This window comes from Crinia signifera, chromosome 7, assembly GCF_055691185.1.
Source record: "Crinia signifera chromosome 7, ASM5569118v1, whole genome shotgun sequence".
In the NCBI taxonomy this organism is placed as follows: Eukaryota; Metazoa; Chordata; class Amphibia; order Anura; family Myobatrachidae; genus Crinia; species Crinia signifera.
In genome coordinates this window covers 57,080,724-57,107,400 of record NC_139223.1, presented here as the reverse complement: position 1 = coordinate 57,107,400, position 26,677 = coordinate 57,080,724, and the positions used below count along the sequence as shown (strand labels likewise).

The 26,677-nt window shown below is 43.8% G+C and overlaps 1 protein-coding gene across 1 annotated transcript in view; it reads left to right on the top strand.

Moving 5' to 3' along the window:
* Positions 1–319: 319 nt before the first annotated feature.
* Positions 320–26,677, top strand: part of FAM20C (FAM20C golgi associated secretory pathway kinase) — a 150,330-nt gene continuing 123,972 nt past the window's right edge. Inside the window, exons 1-2 of the mRNA XM_083153155.1 lie at positions 320–1,846; positions 6,129–6,316. Of these exons, the coding sequence (XP_083009281.1) occupies positions 1,290–1,846; positions 6,129–6,316 (745 nt within the window). The 5' untranslated portion in view covers positions 320–1,289. The remainder of the gene's footprint in view (positions 1,847–6,128; positions 6,317–26,677) is intronic.

The window sequence follows — 26,677 nt, the reverse complement described above, 5'->3', positions numbered from 1 at the left end:
ATGGCGATCAGGCTGCAATGTAACTGCTAACCTGCAATCAGACTGTACATGTACCATAGGATCACACTGTAATATTGTTACAGGAATGATTAGCAGGATCCTTGTTTGGAACCTCTGAGAAACTGACGCCCTCTCCTTGTTCTAGCTGGAGCTGCAGAGAAAGCGAGAGAAATGTATCAGAGAAAAAGAAGAGATAGAGATTTACTTCTGGTCTAGCCCTGTCCTCTTACTATCACTGTAACGTTTATATAGCCAATCTCCTAACTGTGACGTGCAGTAGGCTGGCTCCATGGCTCTGCTCATAATAAGTAACACACCCACAGTAGGCTGGAGCTGCAGCAGCACTGCAAGTTCAGCCAGTGACAGGCTGCACAGCCTTCCACTGAAGGGGGATTTCACTCTGCACCTGCCAAAGACCGACCCTGCTCCCTTTCACCTCCATTCTCTCCTTCTTCTTTCCCTTTCCCTCCTACGCTACCTCCTAAAGTACCCAGGCAGACATGAACCTAGGGATCCAATGACTGCCAAGAAGCCAGCAGCACAAGCTCTGCTTTCTCCTAGGCTCCCTATGCTCTTTGTGCAATATCCAGCTTGTGTTGCAGAAATGTCCATAGGCAGCCAATGCTGTTTGGATGCAGGATCAAACAGACCTGATTTGTGACAGCACACTGGGTCCCCAGCAGGAGCTGCTGCAAGAAGATACCTGGATCATACTGTAAGAGAACTTATCCTGAGCCAATGGTTTTGAGAATCCTGCAGAATTGGATAGTGCTGCTGCTGCTGCTGTATCCTGAGGTCAGCTCACTGAGGATGGGGAACAGAGCTGTGTGTGATTCCGGATTGTCTTATTTATCTCATAAACCCATGCTTCCCCCCTGCTAATAATTCCCCCTACCTACATTCCACTGACTCCTGCTCTCCACATCCACAATCCACCTCCAATGCCCCTTTTGCAATAAGGCTGCACAGGAACTGTAGAGTTCATTGATGCTCTCTGTATTGTTGTTAAGAGAATGCAATATCAATATTTATAAATAACCTTTAGAAATTTGTTTAATCTAGTAGTTTAGCAGGGATCACTTTGTTTACGTCCACTGTATTGTTTTACGGTTTTATTTAAAAAAAAAAATTAATATTAAACCTTGTCGTCAGCAGGGATTACCTTTTTGAAATTATTGAAATTATTTTGTATACGTCACCCGGCTTTTTCTGTGAAAGAGCTTTTTTTTATTGTAAGTTGAGTGCAGAGAACAGAAGAGAAAGTGCAGGTGTTACATTCGCTTGTCAGGATGAAGATGATTTTAGTTCGCAAGTTTAGGGTGCTGATACTGATGGTGTTTTTAATTGCTTGCACAATGCATATTATGATAGATTTATTACCAAAGCTGGAAAAGAGAGCTACCAGGAGTGATGGGGAGGTAGGATGCTCCTGTACTCACAACCTGAATGATGACACGCAGGGCTGGGTGAAACAGAGACCCAAAAATACAGCTGAATCAGGATGGCCTAATAAACATACGTTGAGGATTCTCCAGGATTTCAGCAGTGATCCCAGCTCCAATCTCACTTCTCACTCATTAGAGAAAATCACTGGAATAATGGACAAAAACGAGTCTTTTAAAAAACTGGAACACCGACAATTTGTCAAAGACTTGAACAATAAGCAGCTGATCCAAGATGGGAGCATCCACAAGCCAAAGTCTGGGGTTGGTTACTCTAGGCTGGCTTCGCTCTTTCAGCATCCTTTATTCAAAGGTGTTGTACCTGAGCTCACTGAAGACGATGTGTTATTTAATGTGAACAGTGACATCAGATTTAACCCCAAAGCTGCTGAAAATCAGGAATGGTAAGTGTGGGAGACACCGATTTCTCATCCTTATTAAAAGTAGGTAGAAGTTATTCACTGGGAGCCTATTAAGTCGTTAATCGTAATGTGTTCATATTGTGCTAATAACTACGTTAGAATATGTATTTGATATGTGTTATCTGTAATTGTGATTTAAATAGCTATTGTCTTTAGGGCCGTGATCGTGTCTTTCTACTTTGAAAGGAGAAAAATGTTAATATCTTGCATGAGAATAGTGGTGCAATGATATGTACAGGGTTGCCTTATGGGATATGTTGATCTTGTCATTCAGAAAAGGTAAGTAGGTCAATCTCTAGGGGTCAGTGCTGGAAGCAGGGAGAGACACACTCATTTAGGACTGCTGCAGATACCCAGGTTTTTTTGTATACTAGGCACATGTGGAGAATTGTGTAAGAGACAACTTTGACCTTTTTGTTCTTCTTGCAGAATACAGATAAATAAGCTTGCTGCCAGACAGATAATATCCTGGGTTTCCAACACAGTATTTTAATTTTTAACCAAAGTATTTGTTTTTTTTAAACCTTTAACATCATCGCCACAGCCCCTTGGCACAATAAGGGTTAAAGTGCCCTCCTTAAAGCCTAAGAATATAAAAGTAATTATTGTAACAAAACAAGCAATAATAAATTCATCAGGATAGCTGACTGTGGAACAATAGCACCCTCTTTCAAGAAAAGAGACATTCTATTGTCTTAAACAGCTGTATTCTACTTTTCTATGGAAGACGGAGATAATTGGAGGATCCAAGACTTAATTAAAGTCCCAGGCAGATCCAGTATATACAATCAACTATTTATAACATATTGCCCCGGGGATGTAGCCAGTCAGGTGGTCTTTATCGTCTTAGCACACAATGATCTTATCTGATAAGAGACGTTGTGTTTGTAGTATGTCATCTACAGATATTATTTGACATGTGCAGATATCAGGCCAACTGCTCACAGGCATTTTTCGACCTGCTAATGGCTTTTGGGTTCTAGATGGTCAGTATTTGGAAATAAAATGTGAGCGATTCATCGCTATTTTCCTGCTGTGCTCTGAAGGTTAATTGACTTACTATTTGTACCAAGTTCTAGAATTAGATAGTAGTAAGAGGTGGATATTTAACATCTTAGTCTTAGAGCAAATGTATCAAGGCTTGGAGAGTGAGACGGTGAAGAGAGCTAAAGTACCAACCAATCAGCTCCTACAGTAGCTGTTGCTTTTCAAACCCAGACTGTAAAGTGACAGGTTGGAACTTTATTTCTTGACACCTTTTCTCTTTCTAAGGGCATATGCATACGTCCCCTCGTCTAGTACTTGGATTAATGTAGCAGGCCACAGGCCCGGGAAACAGTGATAATGATTAAAATATTGGATATATTGGAAGGTTGTGTGTGTGAGTGTGTGTGTGTGTGTTATTAATTAATCTTTATTCAACTAGTTCATTATCATTCTTAGACCAATGGGCAGTGGTGGTATATTTGAAGAATAGCACACAATGACTGTCAATGGTGAAACAATCAACAACTTTTAATCTTAAGCAAATGGAGATACAGTGTCTTATGTTATACGTAGAGGTCCGCTATATAAATACAAACACATGTATCTTACATACATGCTGCATGGCTGCCCTGTAGCCAGTTCATATGCACGATGCACTGTAAAAGGAATGCAACATGCATGGTCTAATTGCAGTACAGTAAGAGGGATATTTACTAAGATGAGATTTCTATTTCACGTGGGATGTTGCTATCGACAACCAATCAGAATCTAGTTCTTATTTATTTAGGACCTTCTTGAAGATAATAGATAGTATTTGATTGGTTGCCCTTAGCAACATCCCATGTGGAATAGAACTAAGTAAATTTACCCCAATGTGTGTATAATGTGTATCTGATTTAACACAGCTGCTATTGTAACCTTAAATTATAATTAATTCTGGATATTACCTAGTCTGTTACCTGTATAACTAATACGGCTTATCTTATGACCAATAGAAAGAAAAGTCAGTTCACTGCGATGTGTGATGGAAGTAGAGAAAGTCTCTTATTGGGCCAGATGTATTAAGCCTGCGAAGAGATAAACTAGAGATCAACTGGAGATAAAGTGGAAGGAGATAACGCACCAGCCAATCGGCTGTGTTTGAAATATGACACTTGGGAGCTGATTGGCTGCTGCGTTATCTCCTTCCACTTTATTTCCAGTTTATCTCTTTGCCAGGCTTAATACATCTGCCCCAATGTATCTAGAAACTCATAGGGGGAAATTTATCAAAATTTGGAGAGAGTGAATGTACCAACCATGTATAATGTATAACCTATTATATTTCAAACACAACTTGCGACACGACAGTACTGCCCCTTTCACACTCATATCCCAGGTCAGAGGGTCAGTGTGAAAGGAATATTAGTAGCTGATTGGTTAATTCTTTATGTCTCTCCAAACGTTGATAAAACTCTTCTAGAATTTGCAGAACATTCCTTTTACATTTTTATTCTAGGGATTTGTAATGTCATATTGTGCTAACATCACCAGAAAATCTGAAGAATGTTGCATTAAATACTGGCTGAAGGATTTAGCTTTGTCTGGAAGTCAGGAATAACCCCCTAACATTGTATTTATTTTGACCCCATATTTACTGGATTTCTGCATTTGACAAGGCAATTCAGAGCTTGCAGGAAACATTTCCAATAGCACCGTCCTGTTGACCTATGTTAAGGTGCGTACACATTATGCAATATATTGTTAACTATATGTACAATAACAATATAATTAACAATAAATTGTGCATATAATTTAGTGTGTACGCACTATATTGTTATTGATATCCACCGTCATTTTGATCATACAGTCAAATTTTGTTTCTGTGATTGTGATATCATCAATGACGCATATTTAGAAGGGGACCTGGTGACTGGTCACTGAATTATATCTTTAACAATATCATTCGTCCTATGCACTATATCATTCGTCCAGGAGGTCTGCCAATATTATTAACAGTATCGGGTAGCGAATCGTCTAGTGTGTATGCCTTTACAGTACCCGTTACGTGGGGAGCTCTGGAGGCTGCTAAGTTGGTGATCGGGTAAAGACTGTGGACTAGGCTGGGGCCAATTCATGTAGTCATCTTGTCTTACAGCAGTAATGTACATAGTTACTGTATATTGTATTCCCTTGTAGCACATGGGCCTCTACTATGCAGGAAGAAATCCTAATCACAGGAACAATGGGGGTTATTTTAATTTCTTCGGTCCCCCGTGCATTCATTTCTGCACATGCACAGACACAGGGTGTGAGCGTGCACGGCAAACTACATGTTCGCTATCCTGCTCGCACCTGGCAGTGAAGGTGGGAGGCGTGGGTCGGAACGCGTTTCATGGGCGTTCCTATGAAAATGCTGGGCGTTCCCATGCAAATCGCACGGTGACGTGGGTGCAGGGGGGCGGGCAGCTGACCTCAGCGGATATGTCATCTATCCCGCAAGCTTCCCGCACAGGTCGCTCGGAGCTCAGAGACACCATAGAGGTGTCTTTGATCTGCGAGCATTGGAGAAATCATCCCTTATCTACCCCCAGCACTGTCTATCTTTGTAATGTACATTATATTCTACTGCATTATACCACTATTTGTTGGTGCATTTTAGTCAATGTCACAACATTAATGCAATACATGGTATAATGGAATAAAAAACTAAAACAGGGAATCACTATTTGCCTTAGGAAGAGTATAAACAAACTAGACTTATGGGGCCTACAGATGGTGCAACACAACTGAGGGATCTGAGTAATGTAATAACGCATCGCTATTGCTATGGCCCCTACACACGGTGCGATGTAGGGGCATTTTCTAAGTGATCTAGTAAAATGCCAGATATCACCCAGTGTGTAGGCCCCATTATGGACTGAAAATTAATGGTTTTATTTTTGCAAGATTATGATGCTAACCTATATAGTAGTTCTATCAAAGACATCTTAAAGAATATTTTCTAATTGACTTTGATAGATTACCTTCATAGGGCAGTTTTACAATCCAATGTACTGTATTATCAGCAGGCCTATGTGCTACTTACAGTAGTTTACCGTTTGTAACCAAGTGTCTCCAAGATTTGCACTCATTTGTTTAGGGAAAACATGTCTGCTTTTCCTTTGAATAATCAGATGTAACACATTGTACTGTAGGTAACATTGTTCTTTTGTCATCAGAAGTAAATCATGTCCATAGACTGAATAGACTGCAAGCACGAGTTCTTACTAAGTATATCACCTCTTTCTTACTATAGGCAAAATGTAGCAAATGAAGGTAACGAGGAGGAAGAATTCCTGCCTACGGGAGAAGCACACGTAGACTCCTATCCAAACTGGTTAAAGTTTCACATTGGAATCAACCGATATGAGTTATATTCCAGGCACAATCCAGCCATAGGAGCGTTACTGCAAGACTTGGGCAACCAGAAAATCACTAGTGTTGGTAAGTGGTTTGTGTTATTACATATGTAACCCTTGCTCTGGTGGCTGGACAATATATACATACATACATACATACATACAGTACATACAGTACATACACGCACACAGGTATATATTCAATAAGAGTCAAAACTGCCATGTTGTTGGAAAGAAGGCAGTTTCCGACTGAATTTGGCCGGAAGGGGTTCTAACCTATTCAATCCATCCTGTCTGAAATCAAATGGATAGGTGGAATAGCTGCGGATCCACTTGCTTTTGATGGAAACGCGGAAAAATCCGACAGGTTTTGGCCCTGTTTCCGGGAATCTCAATCCCTACCACTCCCTCCACCGTACTCATCCGGTTCTGGCCTGGTGAGCAGAAGCAGCAGTGGCCAAATCCAACATTCGGATTTGGCCGCTGAGGTAGTGTCGGATCCATTCCGACAAATAAATGTCAGAATGGATCCGACACTAATTGAATATACCCCATAGTGGATAAGTGGAATAGCCTCTGGTCAGAGGTGGTAGAGGCTAATACAGTGGAGCAAATGAAACATTCTTGGGATAGGCATAGAAGCATAGAAACATAGAATTTGACGGCAGATAAGAACCACTTGGCCCATCTAGTTTGCAAATGAATATCCTTACAAAGAACTAAGGTTCAAAAGGGTTTGAGGTTGAACCCCACAGAGGTTTTGATAAATGTGACAAGTAGCATTATATTGGCCAGCATGTTCACCTATACAAAAGTTTGAGTAAATAGTGTGATGGACTATATTGTGGGGATTCTAGGACACTGGTTTGTCGTGATAATATTTGACAAATGTGAATAATTTAAATAATGTGCTTAATTTGAAAAACAGACAACTGGTAAGACAGAAATGCCCTAATAATTTATAACTTAAGTGTTGCTTGCACCTGGTTTCTTTCCTTATGAAACTGACTTCCATACATTATTTGTCCAAAATCGGTTGACAAGCCATAGATTATGTTGATTTATGGGGAATCTTCTATGAGAGTCTCTTCATTCCTGCAAAGCTCAGGATGTTTATAAAAGTGGATACATCTTATTCCCTCCTGTTTATATATTATCCAGTCCAGCACATCAGGTGACAGGAGGAATATCTGGCCTACAGGACAGTACAAGACATTTTTATTAAATTGTTACCATACTGTGCTCATCATGTTCTGTAGAAAGATTCTAGTAAAGACAAAAAGTACCTGAGCCTTATATTCTGTAACAATGTTTTTTTTTATGTGTGTGCCCAGTCGCATCGCACAACTGTGTTTCCAGACTTCAAAATATTAATATATGCTAATATGTTAGGCAATTCTATACATTTATTCTCTTGCCAATGTGTTACTCCACGGGTGGGCTCCTGACTGGCCCGCCTCTCTGTGCTGCTGTATTTGTGTCCAATGGCGGCTGTGTGTGCACGCGGCATAGTCCTGTATAGCTGATGCTCAGCCTGTGCGTAGCAGGCGCTAGACCCAGCCCGGCGCATGCGTGAAAGGCCGCAGGACTATGCCGCATGCACACACAGCCGCCATCAGACGCACTACAGCCGCAGTGCCTCCCCCGAGGATGGATGAGTCACCGTGACTGCATGGGGCTGCAATCAGCGCCATTTTTTAAGGCTGGCACGCAGGTGTTTGGAATGTCGAAAGAGGGGCAGGTGTGTGGCATTACTAATGTGGGCAGGTGTGTGGAATAACTAAGTGGAAAGTGGTGTGCGGAAATATGAGGAACATGGAATAATGTGAATTTTTACTACTTCGATGTGATATTTCACTCATTCCGTGTGGCATAATGTGATATTTGGCTCAATCTGTGCAGCATAATATGTAAGGGGCAAGTATAAGGGCCTACTATTGTGTTGCATGATGTGTAAATGTATTATTCTGTAATGATTTAAGGTATGCATTTTATGGTTAAAGAAAGCATGATATTGAAAGTGGAGTTAAAGTCAACATTATTGTGTGAACCACTGAAAATAAGTTAGGTATGCATGAATTATTCACCTGGGCAACATAGGTTCCAGTGCCAATGGTATCTCCCTATGACAAACTCAAATAATATAGCCCCTCTCCCAGCACTCTCATCATTCTGGGCAGCCCCCAGCCCCTCTCCCAGCACTCTCATCATTCTATATAGCCCCCAGCCCCTCTCCCAGCACTTTCATCATTCTGGGCAGCCCCCAGCCCCTCTCCCAGCACTCTCATCATTCTATATAGCCCCCAGCCCCTCTCCCAGCACTTTCATCATTCTGGGCAGCCCCCAGCCCCTCTCCCAGCACTCTCATCATTCTATATAGCACGCAGCCCCTCTCCCAGCACTCTCATCATTCTATATAGCACACAGCCCTCTCCCAGCACTCTCATCATTCTATATAGCCCCCAGCCCCTCTCCCAGCACTCTCATCATTCTATATAGCCCCCAGCCCCTCTCCCAGCACTTTCATCATTCTATATAGCACGCAGCCCCTCTCCCAGCACCCTCATCATTCTGGGCAGTCCCCAGCGCCTCTCCCAGCACTCTCATTATTCTGTGTAGCCCCCAGCCCTCTCCCAGCACTCTCATCATTCTTTATAGCCCCCAGCCCCTCTCCCAGCACTCTCATCATTCTATATAGCACGCAGCCCCTCTCCCAGCACTCTCATCATTCTGGGCAGTCCCCAGCGCCTCTCCCAGCACTCTCATCATTCTGGGCAGCCCCCAGCCCCTCTCCCAGCACTCTCATCATTCTATATAGCACGCAGCCCTCTCCCAGCACTCTCATCATTCTATATAGCACGCAGCCCCTCTCCCAGCACTCTCATCATTCTGGGCAGTCCCCAGCCCCTCTCCCAGCACTCTCATCATTCTGGGCAGTCCCCAGCGCCTCTCCCAGCACTCTCATCATTCTGGGCAGTCCCCAGCCCCTCTCCCAGCACTCTCATCATTCTATATAGCACGCAGCCCTCTTACTGTACTCTCATCATTCTATGTAGCCCCCAGCCCCTCTCCCAGCGCTCTCATCATTCTTGGAAGTCCCCAGCGCCTCTCCCAGCACTCTCATCATTCTGTGTAGCCCCCAGCCCCTCTCACAGCACTCTCACCAAGCTGGGCATCACCCAGTCTCTCTACCAAGTCCCAAGAAACCAGAGATGCCACCTCTGACATTTTGGCATCACCCTCTCAGATGATGTCACCTGTGCGCGTTCTCATGATGCCACAGAGTCAGTGTACTATTATATCCTTGGCACATAAAGTTATAAGGCACACAGACTGTACTGTATACAGAATCTCCAATACTACTATAATTGCTAACATTTTCAAACATTTGATAAGAACAGTGTTCACAATACTGTATCAACAGACAATGAAGCACTACAACACCCAGCATGCCATGTGCACTTTTTAGAATTTTTACACCCTTTTAATAATTGTGATTTATCATAAATGGTAAGAATTGCGCCTATGGCCGATTGCACATTAGAGCAATATATAGCCGGCCAAACCAACAGGCAAAGAGTCGCTGCACCGGCAATTGCATTCGCACATTTGCAGATGCAGGGGACAATGGTTTCACATGTAAATTGGGAATATACCCATAATGACTTAATGATAGGCCTGATTTGTAATTCTGATATGCCTGGTAAACACACATGGGGCTGATATGGTTGCAGTGTGTCCCCACCCTAACATGCAGACATAAGTCAGCAGTGCTGTGCTGTTGGTCAGTCAGTACTGGAAATTAGCAACACTTCCTGCACCACAGATTTCCAGAGACAAATCTTCATCATCTGGAACTGTGCCTGGAAATCAGGGACACCTGGCAAGTACTGCATGCAATACTCTGCTTTCATTTCACATAGCCCTACATCACTAGCGTGCCACTGTCATTTAGGATTCAGCTTCACTAAATTGATACAATTACTGTTCCTGAAATGGGTACTTTAAACTGTACTTGTCATCGATACACACACTAGAGGCATGCATTCTGTGTGCTATGAGAATACAGCTTGTCAATTCACTATGAATGACGTCCTCATGATTTCTGAATGTCACTTGGGGGCTGATTTTAAGGCACTTTCTGACTGCATACCATGCCGATGATGAATGAGCGAATATTTGCAGCTCTTCCCTCCAGCCATGCTTTATTCTCTGTGCAAAATATACCCCTTCTGCCTAGGGTTACCACCTAGTCCCTTTAATTCCGGACACATGTTAATTACACAGGTTCTGTGGCAGTTTAAAATCAGGTGAAATGGAGTCTTGAAGTCAGCCAGCCACAGAACCTGTGTAATTAATATGTGTCTGGAAGGGACTAGGTGGTAACCCTACTTCTGCCCCCTCCCACCCAGTTCATAAAATGCCACAAGCCAGTGGGTTATGGCGAGAGGCAGTGATCATCACTGCCTCTCGCCATAACCCACTGGCTTGTGGCATTTTGTGTGCCATAACCCACTGGCTTGTGGCCATCATGGTGAGAGGCAGAGGGTGATGGGGTGAGACAGAGGGCAAGGCAGTGAGTTAATGGACTTCGGACCCCCTTCACTTTTCCTAGTTTGACACTTGGTCAGGCAGGCTCTGACAGCACCAGTGACATTGGATGCGGGCGGCCTTTAATGACCAGACAGCCGTGAATCAGGAAGAACTCACAGCTGTCTGTAAATTAGGGGCAGTATCCAGCTGTGATCATCAGCGCTGATAGGTGACAGGGCTCCCCTATCAGTCCAGTTCAGATGGCAAACTGGTGTGGCTGCACACATGCTATGTCAGGCCTGCCTTACTACGGGGCAGATTCCTGAGGTAGTGGGGCTCACTCTGCTCACTGTGCTGGACCAGTAATCCATAAATGCTCAAATTGGTCACGCAGCAGACCAGGGGAATACTTATTGCTGCTCTTGGCCTCTTAGCTCCTAGGGGCCCTTGTGCATGGCATCTACTGCACCAGTAGTAGTTCTGCCCCTGCCTAGGTGTATAGTATGCATAACCTGCTGTTGTGATTGTAACAGATGGTATTGGGAACAGAGCCACAAACGCAGTATCATGGGCATGTTATGGAGTGTGGTGGGGGTGTTATGGGAATGCGGTGGGCGTGTTATGGGAGTCCGGTGGGCGTGTTATGGGAGTCCGGTGGGCATGTTATGGGAGTGTTATGAGAGTATGGTGGGCATGTTATGGGAGTGTGGAGGGTGTGTTATGGGAGTGTGGTGGGTGTGTGATGGGAGTGTGGTGCGCGTGTTATGGGAGTATAGTGGGCGTGTTATGGGAGTGTGGTGGGCGTGTTATGGGAGTATGGTGGGCGTGTTATGGGAGTGTGGTGGGCGTGTTATGGGAGTGTGGTGGGTGTGTTATGGGAGCATGGTGGGCATGTTATGGGAGTGTGGTGGGCGTGTTATGGGAGTGTGGTGGGCGTGTTATGGGAGTGTGGTGGGCATCTTATGGGAGTGTGGTGGGTGTGTTATGGGAGTGTGGTGGGTGTGTTATGGGAGTGTGGTGCGCGTGTTATGGGAGTATAGTGGGCGTGTTATGGGAGTGTGGTGGGCGTGTTATGGGAGTGTGGTGGGCGTGTTATGGGAGTGTGGTGGGCATGTTATGGGAGTGTGGTGGGTGTGTTATGGGAGTGTGGTGGGTGTGTTATGGGAGCATGGTGGGCATGTTATGGGAGTGTGGTGGGTTTGTGGTGGGTGTGTGATGGGAGTGTACTGCGTGTGTTATGGGAGTGTACTGCGTGTGTTATGGGAGTATGGCGGGCGTGTTATGGGATAAGGCGCATGATGATGCAGCGACGGTGGCAAGTCCAGTATCACAATTACACAATTGTTACAGCGAGCAAAGATGCTGAAAATGGGTGTCTCAGTGCTTGTATATTTAGGAACACATTTGAACACCTGGGGTTGGCTAAAACTATAATTTTTATATAATGATTTATATTCACTGGCACAATATATACTGTACCTGTACAGTAGGAGCAAGTTTCATCTTTGCTCCTTTGGGCGTGGCTAGCCATGGCTATTCTATTGTTCTCAGCTGCAATACAATACGTATTGCAGCTGAGAACAAAAGAATAGCCATGGCTGGCCATGGCTAGCCATGGCCAAAGGAGCAAAGATGAAACTTGCTCCTACTGTATATTGTATACCTGTGAACCATACGTATTGCATGGTACGCTGTATTATTAAGCATATCACATGGGCCTGCTCACGTGAAAAATGTCCGATACTCTGTTATCCAAATCAACCAATCAGATGCTTGCTTTTGTTGACCAACTTGTGCAGAAATTACATCAATGTTTATGGTATAAATCTTAGACTGACTCATCATAGACAGTCATATGGTCGACCACTAATGATCGACAGTCACAAGGTCGACAGGGTCTAAAGGTCGACAGGTAAAAGGTCGACTTGGTTAAAGGTCGACATAAAAACATGAAAAATGTCAACATGATCAACAGGTCGACATCAAAAAGGTTGACATGGGAAAAGGTTGACATGAGTTTTAATGATTTAAGGGTGTCAACATAGGTCAACATGGACACTGTCTAAGTGTACCGCATCCCCTCGCATGCTTCGGGCTTGGTGCCTCGCTGCGCTCAGCACACTATTTTATTCTCCCTCCCTGCCCTAGTGGATGGTGGGACATGAAATACGGCATGTCGGCTGAAAATTTATTTAAAAAAAACCCGTGTAGACCGTTTCCATGTCGACCTTTTGACCATGTTGACCATTTGACCTTGTCGACATTTTCCATGTCGACCTGTAGACCCTGTCAACCTATTGTGTGTCGACCTTTAAACCCTGTCGACCTTTTGACTGTCGATCATTAGTGGTCGACCATATGACTGTCTATCATGAGTCAGTCTATGATCAGTCTATGATACCGACATACAGTATTTGCTTGGTTTCACATGGTTAAAGGATTAAATAAGGTTTAAATGCAAACAAAATAAACTCAGCAGGTATATTAATTTGTAAATACAGTACTATGCATTTGTCATTTCTCCAATAGAAACATGTATGTTTAACTTGCAAGGCTGGCGCCGTGAAACTACACCAGTACCAATTCACTCTTCGGGCCAGATGTATCAAGCTTCAAAAAGTGATAAAATAGAGAGTGTTAAACAGCCAGCCCATCAGCTCCTAACTGCCATGTTACAGGCTGACTTTCAAAAAACGACAGGTAGGAGCTGATTGGCTGGTTGTTTAGCACTCTCCACTTTATCACTTTTTGAAGCTTGATACATCTGACCCTTTGTACCTATCGGACCTGAGTGTTGTCTGTATTTATTTCCTTCTGCGTATTTTTGGCGGGATTCTCTAACATCCTCCACCACACATCGCCGTCATTCGCATTGTTAATAACCACATATGCACTAACATATGCGATTATTAACGCAAAAGAACAGCTCTTGCAATAAGAGCTGTCCTTTGTGTTATGGCCGGCGATGTGCAGGGGGTCTCCCCTCCCTCCCTGGACCCTTACTCGGCTGCTGCTGCTCGCCCATGGCTCCACCTCCTCCTCAAGAGGTGCAGGGATCAGGAGATTATTGGTCCAGGCAGCGCAGCACAAGGCTGTCTGGACACAGATGAGGGGGGTAGGGGAAGGGGGCGGCGCGAAGCGGCATGGGATGCGAAGCGAAGCCCAAACGCTTCTATGGGTTAAGCCATCTAGAACTAGTGTAACCCCCCGCAGCCAAGCCCCGGCGATGGGGCTTTGCTGCATATGGAAATGTGGTAAAAATCCAGAAAATTGGGTTTTTACGGCATTTTTTGTTTGGTGAATCCCGCCTTTGCCTTTTATTGACACGGACGGTATTAAAGGGAGACAGCAATCATGGGAGCTGACGTCTATCTCGGATCTGTCTACCCCTAACTGTTAATGATGCTGATTGAATGAACCACACATTTAGCTGTGATGTTACCCAGCGGGCATACTTTCCAATTGGTATAAATTCACCTTGCGACACTGCTAGTCTCAGCCCGGTGTGAACACAGACAGAGATGTGTTCTAAGCAATATTGCACCTGGCTTAGATTTGACTACTGGAAGATAAAATGAGATGAAGTAGCTGAGTTTTTTACACATGTAAATAATAACCCCAGTGGTATACGGCATTTACTGTATACCTTTGTAAGGTATTGTCAAGGTCTCGTGGCCCCTGGAGTGTGTTTTGCATTAAACAGCATAAGTAGAAATGCCAGCAAAACCCATTGTTAAACGTAAACATGTTTGACATGTGGCTGCTCATTGCTTATACAGTATTAGTTTGCATTCAGGAGGTGACCTATGTGTCCCCAATGCACTGACTTGTGGTAAAATCAAGTGAGTGTGTCAGCATTCAGAGAAAGCAGACAACTACCAATTGCATTCAGCGGAAATAGCTTTTTGTGACTTTAGACATACACGGATACTGGGGATTATTCTGGTTCACTCGCAAAGGCACAATCACTCTCTAATGGACAAAACCATGTGCCCTGCAGGTAGAGCTGATGTAAAATGTGCAGAGAGTTAGATTTGGGTGTTTTATTGTTTCTGTGCAGGTTAAATACTGGCTGCTTTATTTTTACACTGCAGTATAGATATCAGTTTGAAGTACAAACCAAATCTAACTCTATCTGCACATGTTACATCTGCCCAACCTGCAGTGCACATAGGCCCTTATTCTGGTTGGTGCGGTAATATCCGCGTGCGTTCGTGCCGCCAATGTTTTGTGTCTGCGCATGTGCAGAGGCGTCTCTGCGCATGTGCGAGCGGGGCGTACGGCCAAATCCCGCATGAAATGTGAACACTCCGAACAGGGGGTGGAGAGGGGCGTGAAGGACTATTTGGGCTCATTACCATATGCATACGCCCCGCGTTTCATGGGCGTTCCCATGCAAACGCTGGGCGTACGTATGGTAATGCGGTCGTGACGCACGTGTAGGGGGCGGACATATGACATCGCCGGATGTCAGCTGCCCGCCCAGATCCCTGCTTTTGCACGGAAAAATGTCCGTGTGGTCTGAGGTTGCGGGAGCTGGTGGACCACTCGGTCCTGCATTCGATGGTCTGCGACCATCGAATGATGGGGGAGGTTCCCTGAGATGGAGGAGGCGTATTCCGTGAAAAATACACGTGCGGTCCGATCGGCCAGCTTCTTACCGCGTATGGACGGAGTTGGCGATCCGTATGGAAGGCGGGGTGTCGCACGCACGGTCCTGGCCGCATATTCGGATCCGGCCGCACCGATCAGAATAAGGCCCATAGTTACATAGTAGGTAAGGCTGAAAAAAGACGTCCATCTAGTTCAACCTGGTATAGAGAGTTTTGTCCATTAGAGAGTGATTGTGCCTTTGCGAGTGAACCAGAATAACTCCCACAGTTCTTACAGTTGAGTCACTCCACCAGTAACATGGCGGATTTGAGGTTTTAAAGATATTTATTTTTCATTCTTATTCCATTTTGGTTGTATTTGGTTAACTGTCAGTTTGTTATATTTTTCAGTTCTGGTCCAGCTCTTTTTTATTGTTATAGCCTTAGTGTCGTGGATGAACTCATGCATGTGTGACATATTTTCCTGAGTCTTTTCAGCATACTCTTATCCTATGATGAAAGTTTCTTTTCTTTGACGTGCGTGTAAAAAGCCTGTCAAAATGACGGCTTCTTTTACTTTGAACTGCGACATTTTATACTTTCACTTTGAGCTGTGACCGTTTTTAGTCCACAAACTGTCCGCCCCAGTCCCTATCTGCTTCTACCTCTAATCTCTGTCTTCACAGCTCCCTCTCTCTCCATATCCAGCAAGTTTGAAACAGATCAGTGTCCATGCAAATATTGCTTTCAATTTTTGTTATGACATCTTTTAGCACACAAAGGAGTAATTTGGTCCGTTGAGTGGCCTCTAGTGCTCACTGGCGGTACTTCACAACATAGAGAAGAGGAGTAGTTAGCCATATATATATATTTTATTTCTGCATTTAACGTTTCTACTATTGTAAAGCGCAACGGAATCTGCTGCGCTATATAAGAAACTGTAAATAAATAAATAACGTCAATGAAAAATGTTTTTTTTTGCCTTCTTTTATACTCTTATTATAATATATATATATATATATATATATATATATATATATATATATATATATATATATATATATAATAAGAGTATAAAAGAAGGCAAAAAAACATTGTAAATTGAAGATAAATGCAGAAATAAATAGTAATAGAATAGTTTTCTACTTCTTCTCCCCATACTCACTGACACCCACCTCAATCCTCTGCTCATTCGACTCGCCTGCTTACTCTTAGGGGGTATTCAATTCCAGGGATAAAGTGGCGTGCGGCTATTCATTGTCAAATTCGGGGATAAAGAGGCTATTCAATTCAAATCCTTCCCGACCGCATTGAGGAGGCAGATCGACAGAAAGGACCTTAGTTTTTTGCCGAAAACGGACGTGGATTGTTGAGATCACTCCCAGATCTTGACAATCCGTGGCCGGATGTGCGGATGCACCACTTTTAACCGATTGGCAGGTGGGACATTGAATCCCACCTGTCGATAAGCTGGCAAGCAGGCCAGAAACGGGCCAGGGTGTTGACTGTCGGGACGTACCGACAGTCGGGACCCGGAATTGAAACGGCTAAAGCTGGCCATACATTTGTGCGATTTGGGCCCTTTTTACCCGATTCCAACTCATCGGGAGGAGAAATTGGGTGAAAAGTGTCAAATCGTGTGCGCTGTATGAGTCCAATCTGATCCACGATCCCTTGTGCATCGGATCGGAGACGGAGATTGTCATTGCTGCCATAATGATTTACTGAATCCCGCAGCCATGGCTTGAATCGCATATGATACATCACATGCAAGAAAATGACATACGATGTATTGTGTGCGATCCTGCTGCCCTTTTTCTACTGATTTTATTGCATTATATTTAACCCTGTGAGTGCCAAGTGAACTTGTCAAAATAGGTATGAAAATTGCCAAGCAAACATTTATATTCATCATAATGACCGGCAATGTTACCTTATATAGGAAATATAATCTTTTTTTACACATTTTTTATTTGAATTTATATAATAAATGTGAGTGACGCTGGTATTTTTAGCGTATATTTTGCACATCGCTTACAGAGATGTTGGCACTCAAAGGGTTAAGGCATATTCTAACATTGACTAATAGTTTAATTAACATGTTATTCATTGAGTGCAAAGCATACAGCTATACTGACCATCAAGCGGTCCCGCTGATCTTCAAGTAATACAGGCCCAAATCCTTGACATATTATATAGCTGCTGACCAACATGTTTTGCAGCTGCACTGACTCACTGTTATGTATCCCCACTAGTCACTGTGTTATGTATCAAAGCAATGCAGCACTAATGACCACAGGATAATGGAGCTGTACCAACCACAGAAGTAACCCTACTGAATGTATACTCTAGCCCAACTGACCATTAGGTTATATACCATAGCCCTCTTAACCACCATGTCCATCTGCCACTGCTGTACTCTTCTACTGCTAGAATTGTGATACCAAATAGGTGCAAGTGCATACCCCAAAACCCAACCAACCTGTAGGAAATTTACAAGTATCTAGGGGCGAATTTGAACTAGTATTGTAGGGCTGCAGTCCCCAGTAAAATCCATCACTCCCATTGAGCTCCCAGCACATGCACTGGCAGTGGCATGGCTTAATACTTATTCCACTGCGAATCACACGCCAGGATGGGAATCTCAGGGGGAGGTGTCCTCTTTACCATTCCCTCTGGGACATCCAGTCTGTTCTGCTATTGGGAAAAAGCACTTCCAGTGTAAAGCCACGCCCCATTTATTTACCAACACTGTTGTGCTTTAGTGGCTGCAGCCACTACAGACCCCAGAAAACCAGTTTCTTTTTTTGTGCTCATGCACTAACCACACGTGTGCAGCCTTCCGTTTCCATCGCAAAGGAAGGAGCTGCCACTGTCCATATCTATAGAATCTAACTGTCCTGCTCATAGTATTAGATAACTATGTTCTCATGAAATAGATGAGACAGATACAGTATCACATTGGTTAGTGAATGTATTACCACTTTGGCACATTGCCGGTCTATTATCTTAGTAATGCAAAGTCTTCATATGTATTTAGACATAAGCCCCTCATCCACTAGTGCAATATGGACAATTTTCTTGTGATTCCGACAAATAAAAAGTGTAGAGTCGCATGTCCTTTTCCTGCATGGCAATATGAGGCACGTTCCCACTCTTCTTCCCACGTGTAGACCTCTTAAGAACCAGGTTAGGCCTCGTTCATGTGCGCTTCCTCCTCAGGAAAGGAAATATCTTATCACTATCAAGATTTGCAACTGCTGATGGAAATCAATGACAGTCGCATGAACATCCTTATCGAGTCACTACACAGCTTCCTCTAACTGAACTTGTGGTTTTCTCTGCAATATCAAAGCCGGACAGCTGCTCAACAAAATGTTAATATCACCCAGCTGCTTACAGAGGGAACGTGCCCCACAAAAGAGTCTTTCCAGGATGAGTCACTGTATTCTGCACAGATTTATAAGAGAAAACCAACACCCCTCCGCACATTGTATCAAACAGGCTGAAATCTAGACCAGTCTTGTGACTGGTTCCCATACCCAATTAATCAATTTCCCATGTTTAATACATTAGCGAATGCTATGCACTGACTTTTTTGCACCCATAGCTGTTCTTAGCTGCTCCCATTAATAGTATATGTTGAATCGTTTCTTCATTTCCCTCTAAACCGGGAATCCAGGTGGAAGGTGCAGGTATGAGTGACGCAGCAAACAATATTACTTCCAACTATGTGAAATGCTGCATATTATGCCATTGTGCCTCAGGCTGGTGCTGGTTGGGGACCAGATGCATCCAAAAGGATACAATGGAGAGTGATAAACAACCAACCAATCAGCTCCTGACTTACATTTTTGAAACACAGTCTGTGACATGAAAGTTAGGAGCTGATTGGTTGGTTGTTTATCACTGGGGTGGGGGAACATGGTGGGAACCGGCGGCGGGGTGACGGGGGAGCTCCGTTGTAAGGGGACGCGTTTCTCATGCGCGCGCGTCCCCATGCGATGTCTGGCGGGGGCTGACATGTGGCGAATCCACCACTGCAATGATGGAGCCGGCTCCATCTGTATGCCACGTTGACCTTTTAATGTGTTGACCTTTTTAATGTCGACCATTGCGTCTTATCAGAGCCCAGTTCCTGGCAAGAGAATATTTGTAAATTCATGGGAATTATAAATCTTCACTTTACAAATTTACACAAATATATATATATATATATATATATATCACATATGAATTAAAATGTGGATTGTGATACATATGTCCCATGGCGAGAAGACGGCAGATGGTGTAATGTATCAGGGTCGAGATGTACTAAGCCTTGAAAAGTGATAAAATGGAGAGTGATAAAGCACCAGCCAATCGGCTCCTAACTGTAATTGTTTAAACCCAGCCTGTAGCATGGCAGTTAGGGGGTGATTGGCTGGTGGTTTACACTCTCCATTTTATCACCTTTCAAGCTTAGTACATCTGGTCCTCAGTGTTACTGCATAATCTACACATAAATGTATGAGGTTTAGCCAGTTTCATCCTCAGCCTCCTTGCCCTGGTCATGTCAGCAGATCTGCTATTTATAAATATAAGCACATGTTTCATAGGAGTTGTGTCTATTTCAGTACATTTCTGTTTTGTGGTTCAGTCAATGACTTAGTGTTTTTAAGTCAGCCAGTTACTGAGTAAAAATATTGCGACACTCGCTCGCTGTATACTGTATATATATAGCTTGGGAGCTGAAATGACAACACATGGAAAATATAGTACGGTCACACATATAGGGTTTATCATACAGAATATTGTCATGCAGACCAATTACAGATGTTTGGCCAAAGAGGGTAATTCAATTAGTAGCCGAAACAATACAGTATGTTCCAGCATGGTGCATTGTGGAACACAGTGTCTGGAACACATTATATTATTAAGGCAATGTACAGTGAGACCAGCAACATCGCTAGATCTGCCTTACAACCCCTAGAACAGTGGTTCCCAACCTTTTTTCTCTCCCGTACCCCTTGATTAGGCTTTTCATTGATGAGTACCCCCTGAGCGGTATGTGTATCCTTATGTATGTCCTTATATTAAGGAGTAGCGGACAGGAATCGTGCCCTTCCCTGTCTGGCTGCTGGTTGTGTATTGTCTCCAGGGTTCCCGCTAACACCTGTAGGATTAATGCCGCTGCTTCTTCCACCTGTATCAGTGCAGGGCAGATGATTGCTGATGTCTGAGGGCAGAATGGGTAGCTCCCATTGGATTGCTGGTCAGGCAAAAGCACAATGAGACGCTGATGATGCTGAAGACAGAACCATAAGTGACACAACATGGTTCTTCTCCATAGCAATGGATCTTCTTCTTCTGCCATCAAAGACTTTTTTCCATCTTTCGCCATTACCAATATTATTTTCAAGTACCCCCAACTGGTCTGCAGAATACCCCCAGGGGTACTAGTACCCCAGGTTGGGAACCACTGCCCTAGAGCATTGTTTTTCAACCACTCTGCCGTGGCACACTAGTGTGCCTTGAGCTGTTCTCAAGTGTGCCCCCAGATCTTGAGATGCCCAAACCAGTTTACAGCCACCACCAGTTCAACTGTTATTTAGTGGTCTCTTCTTTCATGTAAAGACCCAATGTATTTTAATTTTGTTACCTGTGGGGACCAGTGTGATTTTTTTTTTATATGGGGGCAAATCGTTTTTTTTTTTTCTGGTGGGGGCCCATATATTTCGCCCTGTGGAGATCTCATGGTGTGCCTTGGCAATTTTAAAATCTTATTTAGTGTGCCTCAAGGTAAAAAGGTTGAAAATCACTGCCCTAGAGGAACTAAGGAACGCTTGTGATGTGCTGTTCAACCTCCCAAAATGGTTAGTTCTATTTCCAAGTGGGCTAAATGACCTGCCATGTGACAGGGCAATGGAGAGGGAGGGGCAAGGTTGGAAGAAGGGACCCAAATGGATGCTTGCCACTTCAGGAATGGTGGCTCGCTCAGCTCCGCTCGCCACCTACTAAAGGCAACCAGTGGTGGCAAGGATAGTGAAACAGCAAAGCCCCCGCCTTACTCCTCACCCTGGGCATGAAGGTCCTTTAGCCCACTTGGATGTCATGTGGGGGGTGGGGGGCTGAAGAGCATAGTATTACCTCAAATTATAGATGTACTGTACCTCCCAACTTTCCCATTGCAGGAAAAAGCTGTCGATAGGTGGGATTTGTCAAAATAGGTGTGAAAATTGGCAAGCAAACATTTCTATTCATCCTAATGACTTGTAATGTTTACTTTACTGTATATAGGAAATATTTTTACAAAAAAAAATTTGATTTGAGTTTATATAACAAATGTAAGCGATGCTGGCATTTTTAGTGTATATTTTGAATCTCTCACAGAGATTTTGGCACTCAAGGGGTTAACTATTAGGGTGCACTTCTGTCTTTAATCCTAATTAGACAAAAACTGCAGCTTGCCCCATATGTTAGGTTCTAGCCACACCAATAATGTAACATTTCATGTGACCGCTATTTTACAGAACACAATGGCGTATCACCTACAATGCTGACTTTACAATTCCTCTTGAGGAATCCTGCACTCCAGTGGGCGCACCTGTTCTTAGACTGTACTAGATAGTAAAATGGATACATGAAAGAGAACGCTGTATTTAAATGTTTAGAGAGCTGGATTAGACCTGTCTATATACTGAGTAATGGGTATACGGAACACAGGAGCAGGCTGATTTGGCAGCAAGGCACGGATAGCTTCCAACCGGCAGCTTCTTCCCTGAGTAAACAACATTGTCACCCTATTATAAGTCGGAGAACGTGTGGTTTCTGGTATCATTGATTTGTTTATGGAGAGAGGAGGCAATAAACCTGCCCAGAACTAGCAGATTGATCACCATCGCAGTGATGAATGAACAAGAGGGGCCTTTCAATACAAGGAACAAAAGTGGTTTGAATTCTGTAATGTTTCTTGCTGTTGGAATAAAGAGTCATCTTGTCTCAGAAACGCACCACACAATTGATACATATATTCTCGTGCCTATATGCTAGGATGGTTTAAATACAAATATGTGACACCCTGGGGCTCCACTAAAGGAAAATCTAAAGCTGGGTACAGAACATTTTGTCATTCCGACCCGTTGAAATCGTCAAAATAGCTTAAAATGTCATCCAGTGTGTGCCCAGCTTAAGGGGTATAGGGGGTAATTCAGGACTGAGCGCTGCTGAACGAATTAGCAGTGTTGAGAAATCAGGTAGCCGCCGCTCCGCTGTAGTGAAATCCCATCTGTAAGATGCTCACCATGCAATGATGTTTCCACTGGGCACCAGTCAGCGCAAGCTAGGAGTAGCCACAGACTTACTCGTCAACTGCGATGGATACAGGCATATCCGTCCTGGAGCTGATGTCACACACCCTCCCCTAAAACACTTCGGAACTCCTGCATTTTCCTGACGCTCCCAGTGATTTTCTTAACACTCCCACTAAACTGCTGGTTACCGCCCCCAGACACTTACTTCCTGTCAATCACTTTGTGAATGGCCAGCGATGGAAAAAAAGCAGGATTTCTTTGCTAGCACGCATCGCGCACACGCATTGTGGACCATACGCATGCCCAATCTATCAATAATCAAGTCTGAATCAGGCCCAGTTACTAAGCAGTGGATTTGGCAATAATGTTTAATGCAAAACAAGCCTAATTTTGCTTTATTATTATTATTGACCATTTAAATGCACACTCCCCTAGTCATCATCGCTAACATTATTGTGGTAAAAATTGTCTCTAGGGAAAAATCTAAAGGTTGATTAGTTCTACAGTACTTGTTATATTTACCTGAAAATGTGTTCTCTGAATCTAATGGAAATATATTAATCACTATCTATTATTTAGGCCAGTGGTTCTCAACCTCAAGTTTCCCCAACAGCACATTTTTTTCAGGTCTCCACACAGTATCACAAGTGAAATAATTAACTCCACCTGAAGATCTTTTAAAATGTGTCCGTGTATAATGAGTGCACCTGTGCACCTGCCAGATGACTGGAAAGCCTGAACTGTTGGGGGTCCTTGAGGACGGAGGTTGAAAACTCCCTGAAATATTAGCAATCTCCCTGAAGACTCTAGTAATCACTCTGATTTCCCCTAATCAATATTATGCAGCTGTTCACATTTTTTTCTTTTTTTGGGGGGGGGGGGGGCGATCACATACGATTTTGCACTGAAAAGCAGTACCTCCCCCACTATCAACGCGAACCCGAAGCGTGGCGAGCGCAGCGAGCCCGCGAGGGGCGGCGGTACGCGTCCTACGACCTTTTCATACCCCCACTATCCACGTCGGCGTGGAGTTGAGAATAGATAGTGTGGCGAGCGCAGCGAGCCACCGAGCCCAAAGCGTGTCGAGCGCAGCGAGCCCCGCGAGGGGACGCGGATACCTTCACAGATATCCGCGTCCCCTCACGGGCTTCACATGTTTAATACTAATTCCAATGCATTTGGATGCTTTTCAGTGCAAAATCGTATGCGATCGCATGCGATCAAATCGCATGCGATCAAATCGCATGCGATGCGATTGCATATGATTTTGTAAAAAAAACGGCCAAAATCGGTAAAAATCGTATCGCATCGCATGCCACTATATATGGCATGCGATGGCATGCGATGGGAGCTGTGATACTCCACAAGTACCTGCATTCTTAATAAGGTTACTTGTGGCCACTTGTATGGAACCACATGCAAAACACAATACATGAACAAGCTGTGACACAGATCAATGTCTTTTTTTCAACTTCATGGGCAGTATTCAATGAGGCTGTTCTACGGCGAATGTGTGCTATTTTCATGGTCTAAGGTGAATCTTTTTACTGAAAAAGTGAATAACCCTATTCAAGGTTCACTATTCGCCGACAGCGAACAGTGAATGACGGACAATTCCCTGTCTGATAGTCTCCGCAATTCGCTGTGGTTTGTCATTGTGATTCGCCGTGAGTGTATTCATTGATCAGATGGTGAATTGCTTTCTAAGTGATTTTCGCCGTGTGTCACCGTGTAGCAATTGCCATCTTTTTATAGTGAACTGGAATGTGAACTTTTAAAATAAAGGTTTTTTTTTTTTTTTTTTTTGGTGTCAAAAAATCAGGAATTTTATGTGAAGGGGCATGCTATTTTTATTCATGTGCTTACAACACTTGAATATATATTTAATTAAAATTTCATTTTATTTACACATAACAGCCGGCAGGGGGCCGAGAGCCGAGAGCCGCTCAATAGATATTCATATATTCACTGCTCCCAATTATTACATATGCACGATCGGGAGCAGTGCAAGCGGCTCCCTACCCGCGTCCCCTGCTAGATCTCCTGGGGGGCAGCTTGTGCTGCCTGGGTCCCGGGGAGCCCTCCTCCCCCCACATACATTCTGGGGCAGTCCGCCGCAGGGGTTAAGAATCGCCGTCAAGGGCAGCGAGCCCCTGCGGCATTGAATACGGTGACAGGGAGGGCTGGCAGCGAAGGCTCCAGCCTTCCGGAACACGGCGACTGTGCAGCGAATTCTAAACAGGATTCGCTGCAGATGCCGAGTATTCACATTGAATACTGGCCTAAGACATGCCTCTCAGATGGAGCAGTACATGTCCACGCTCCTAAATGCCACTTTCATCATCTCCCTGACATACTTTTTCAAAAGTAGTCAAGTATAATTTAGATGCTCTGTACATTTTTATTTGAACTTATTTGGCTTAAACAATAATTAAAATATCAATATACATAAACGAAAAGGCCAGACTAGTTACTTTATTTGTTCCTCTGGAGTATTGTTTTCCATTCTAAAGTTGACCTGGTTAATAGATGGGTAGGCCTGACAGTCTTTAGCTATGTAAAGCCCTGTACACACAGGCCGATTTTAGCCATTATTGCTGGCTAAATGGTCGCTGAGCGACCATATCGCCAGTGTTTTTTTGTGTTGTGAGAGATAAATTGATAGGAGCGCGCTGCCACAGTCAGCCCTTAATGGTCGCTGTTCGCAGCAAGCTCCTGCGACCAGCGATTATAACAGGGCTGAAAACGGGAGCGCGCACCTGGCGATTTATTGCCAGGGCACATTCCCATCACTGACAATATGGTCACCAGCGACCATATTGCCAGCAATATCAGCCCATATCACTGCCGTATGTACACGGCTTTAGAGTCAGATGTATCAATCTTGAAAAAGTGATAAACAGCCAGCCAATCAGCTCGTAACAGCCATGTTGCAGGCTGGATTTGAAAAATGACAGGTAGGAGCTGATGGCTTATCACTCTCCACTCTATCACTTTTTCAGCTTGATACACCTAGCCCTAAAGTTCTATAGAGTAATTTGCATAGGAGTTTATAAGACCAGATATTCTAAGGGGGACATCCAATTACCCACTGTAATTTACCACAGGTAATTGTATTACAGTTGCTATGCTAGTGTCCCGAAAAGTCAGGGTGATCCGTGTCAAAATCCATGATTTTCAGGATGTGTGTTTACATGAGAGAATGGCTTTTTTCGGGTGACTTTTTTCGGCTAAACATCAAGTAAACTCAGGAAATCTTCAGTTTTTCAAGCCCCAAGAAAGTTGCTTGGGGTATAATGAAACAATTGTATTCTAGACAGTCACATAACACTCAGCTCATAGTAGTGCAGCTGTAACTTCTGTCAATATTCCCTCAGCTAATAGGTGCACCTGCTGTATATAGGGCTTACAACCAGTCTGACAGGATTGGTATCTACTAATTTTATATTCCTCACTTGTCTGGCAGGTTGGCTAAAAACCCCAGTCCAAGATCGGCTGCCTTTCTGACATGTCTGCTGTTTCCTGATGTGTAGTCTGGGGTCAGTCATGTCTGCTAGCATCTGCCCCATTTATTTTACCCTATCTCCTCTTCTGACAGCTGCCACCTCATTCTGAGTGATAAACAACCAGCCAATCAGCTCCTTTCTGACATTTTTCAAACACAGTCTGTGACATGGCAGGTAGGAGCTGATTGGCTGGCTGTTTATCACTCTCCATTTTATCACTTTTGAAGCTTAATGGATCTGGCCCTCAGAATGTCCTACACAGCTTGTGAGAAATGGAGCTTGGAACGCGCCATGGAGAGGGGGTTGCTGGAGCCCGTATAATTAACAAGTGCCTATTTTTCATGTGTTCATGTCATAAACTATATACCCTTTCTAAGTTCCCTAAATTTCTTCTTTAAACCAGGAATGATTTTGTTGTTGTTGTTAAAGCTACGGATGCCCCTGTCCATACTCAGAGCCTCTTTGGTATGGCGGCATTAAGGGGCTGATTCGGACTGGTTCGCTAGTCTGCATATAACTGTGA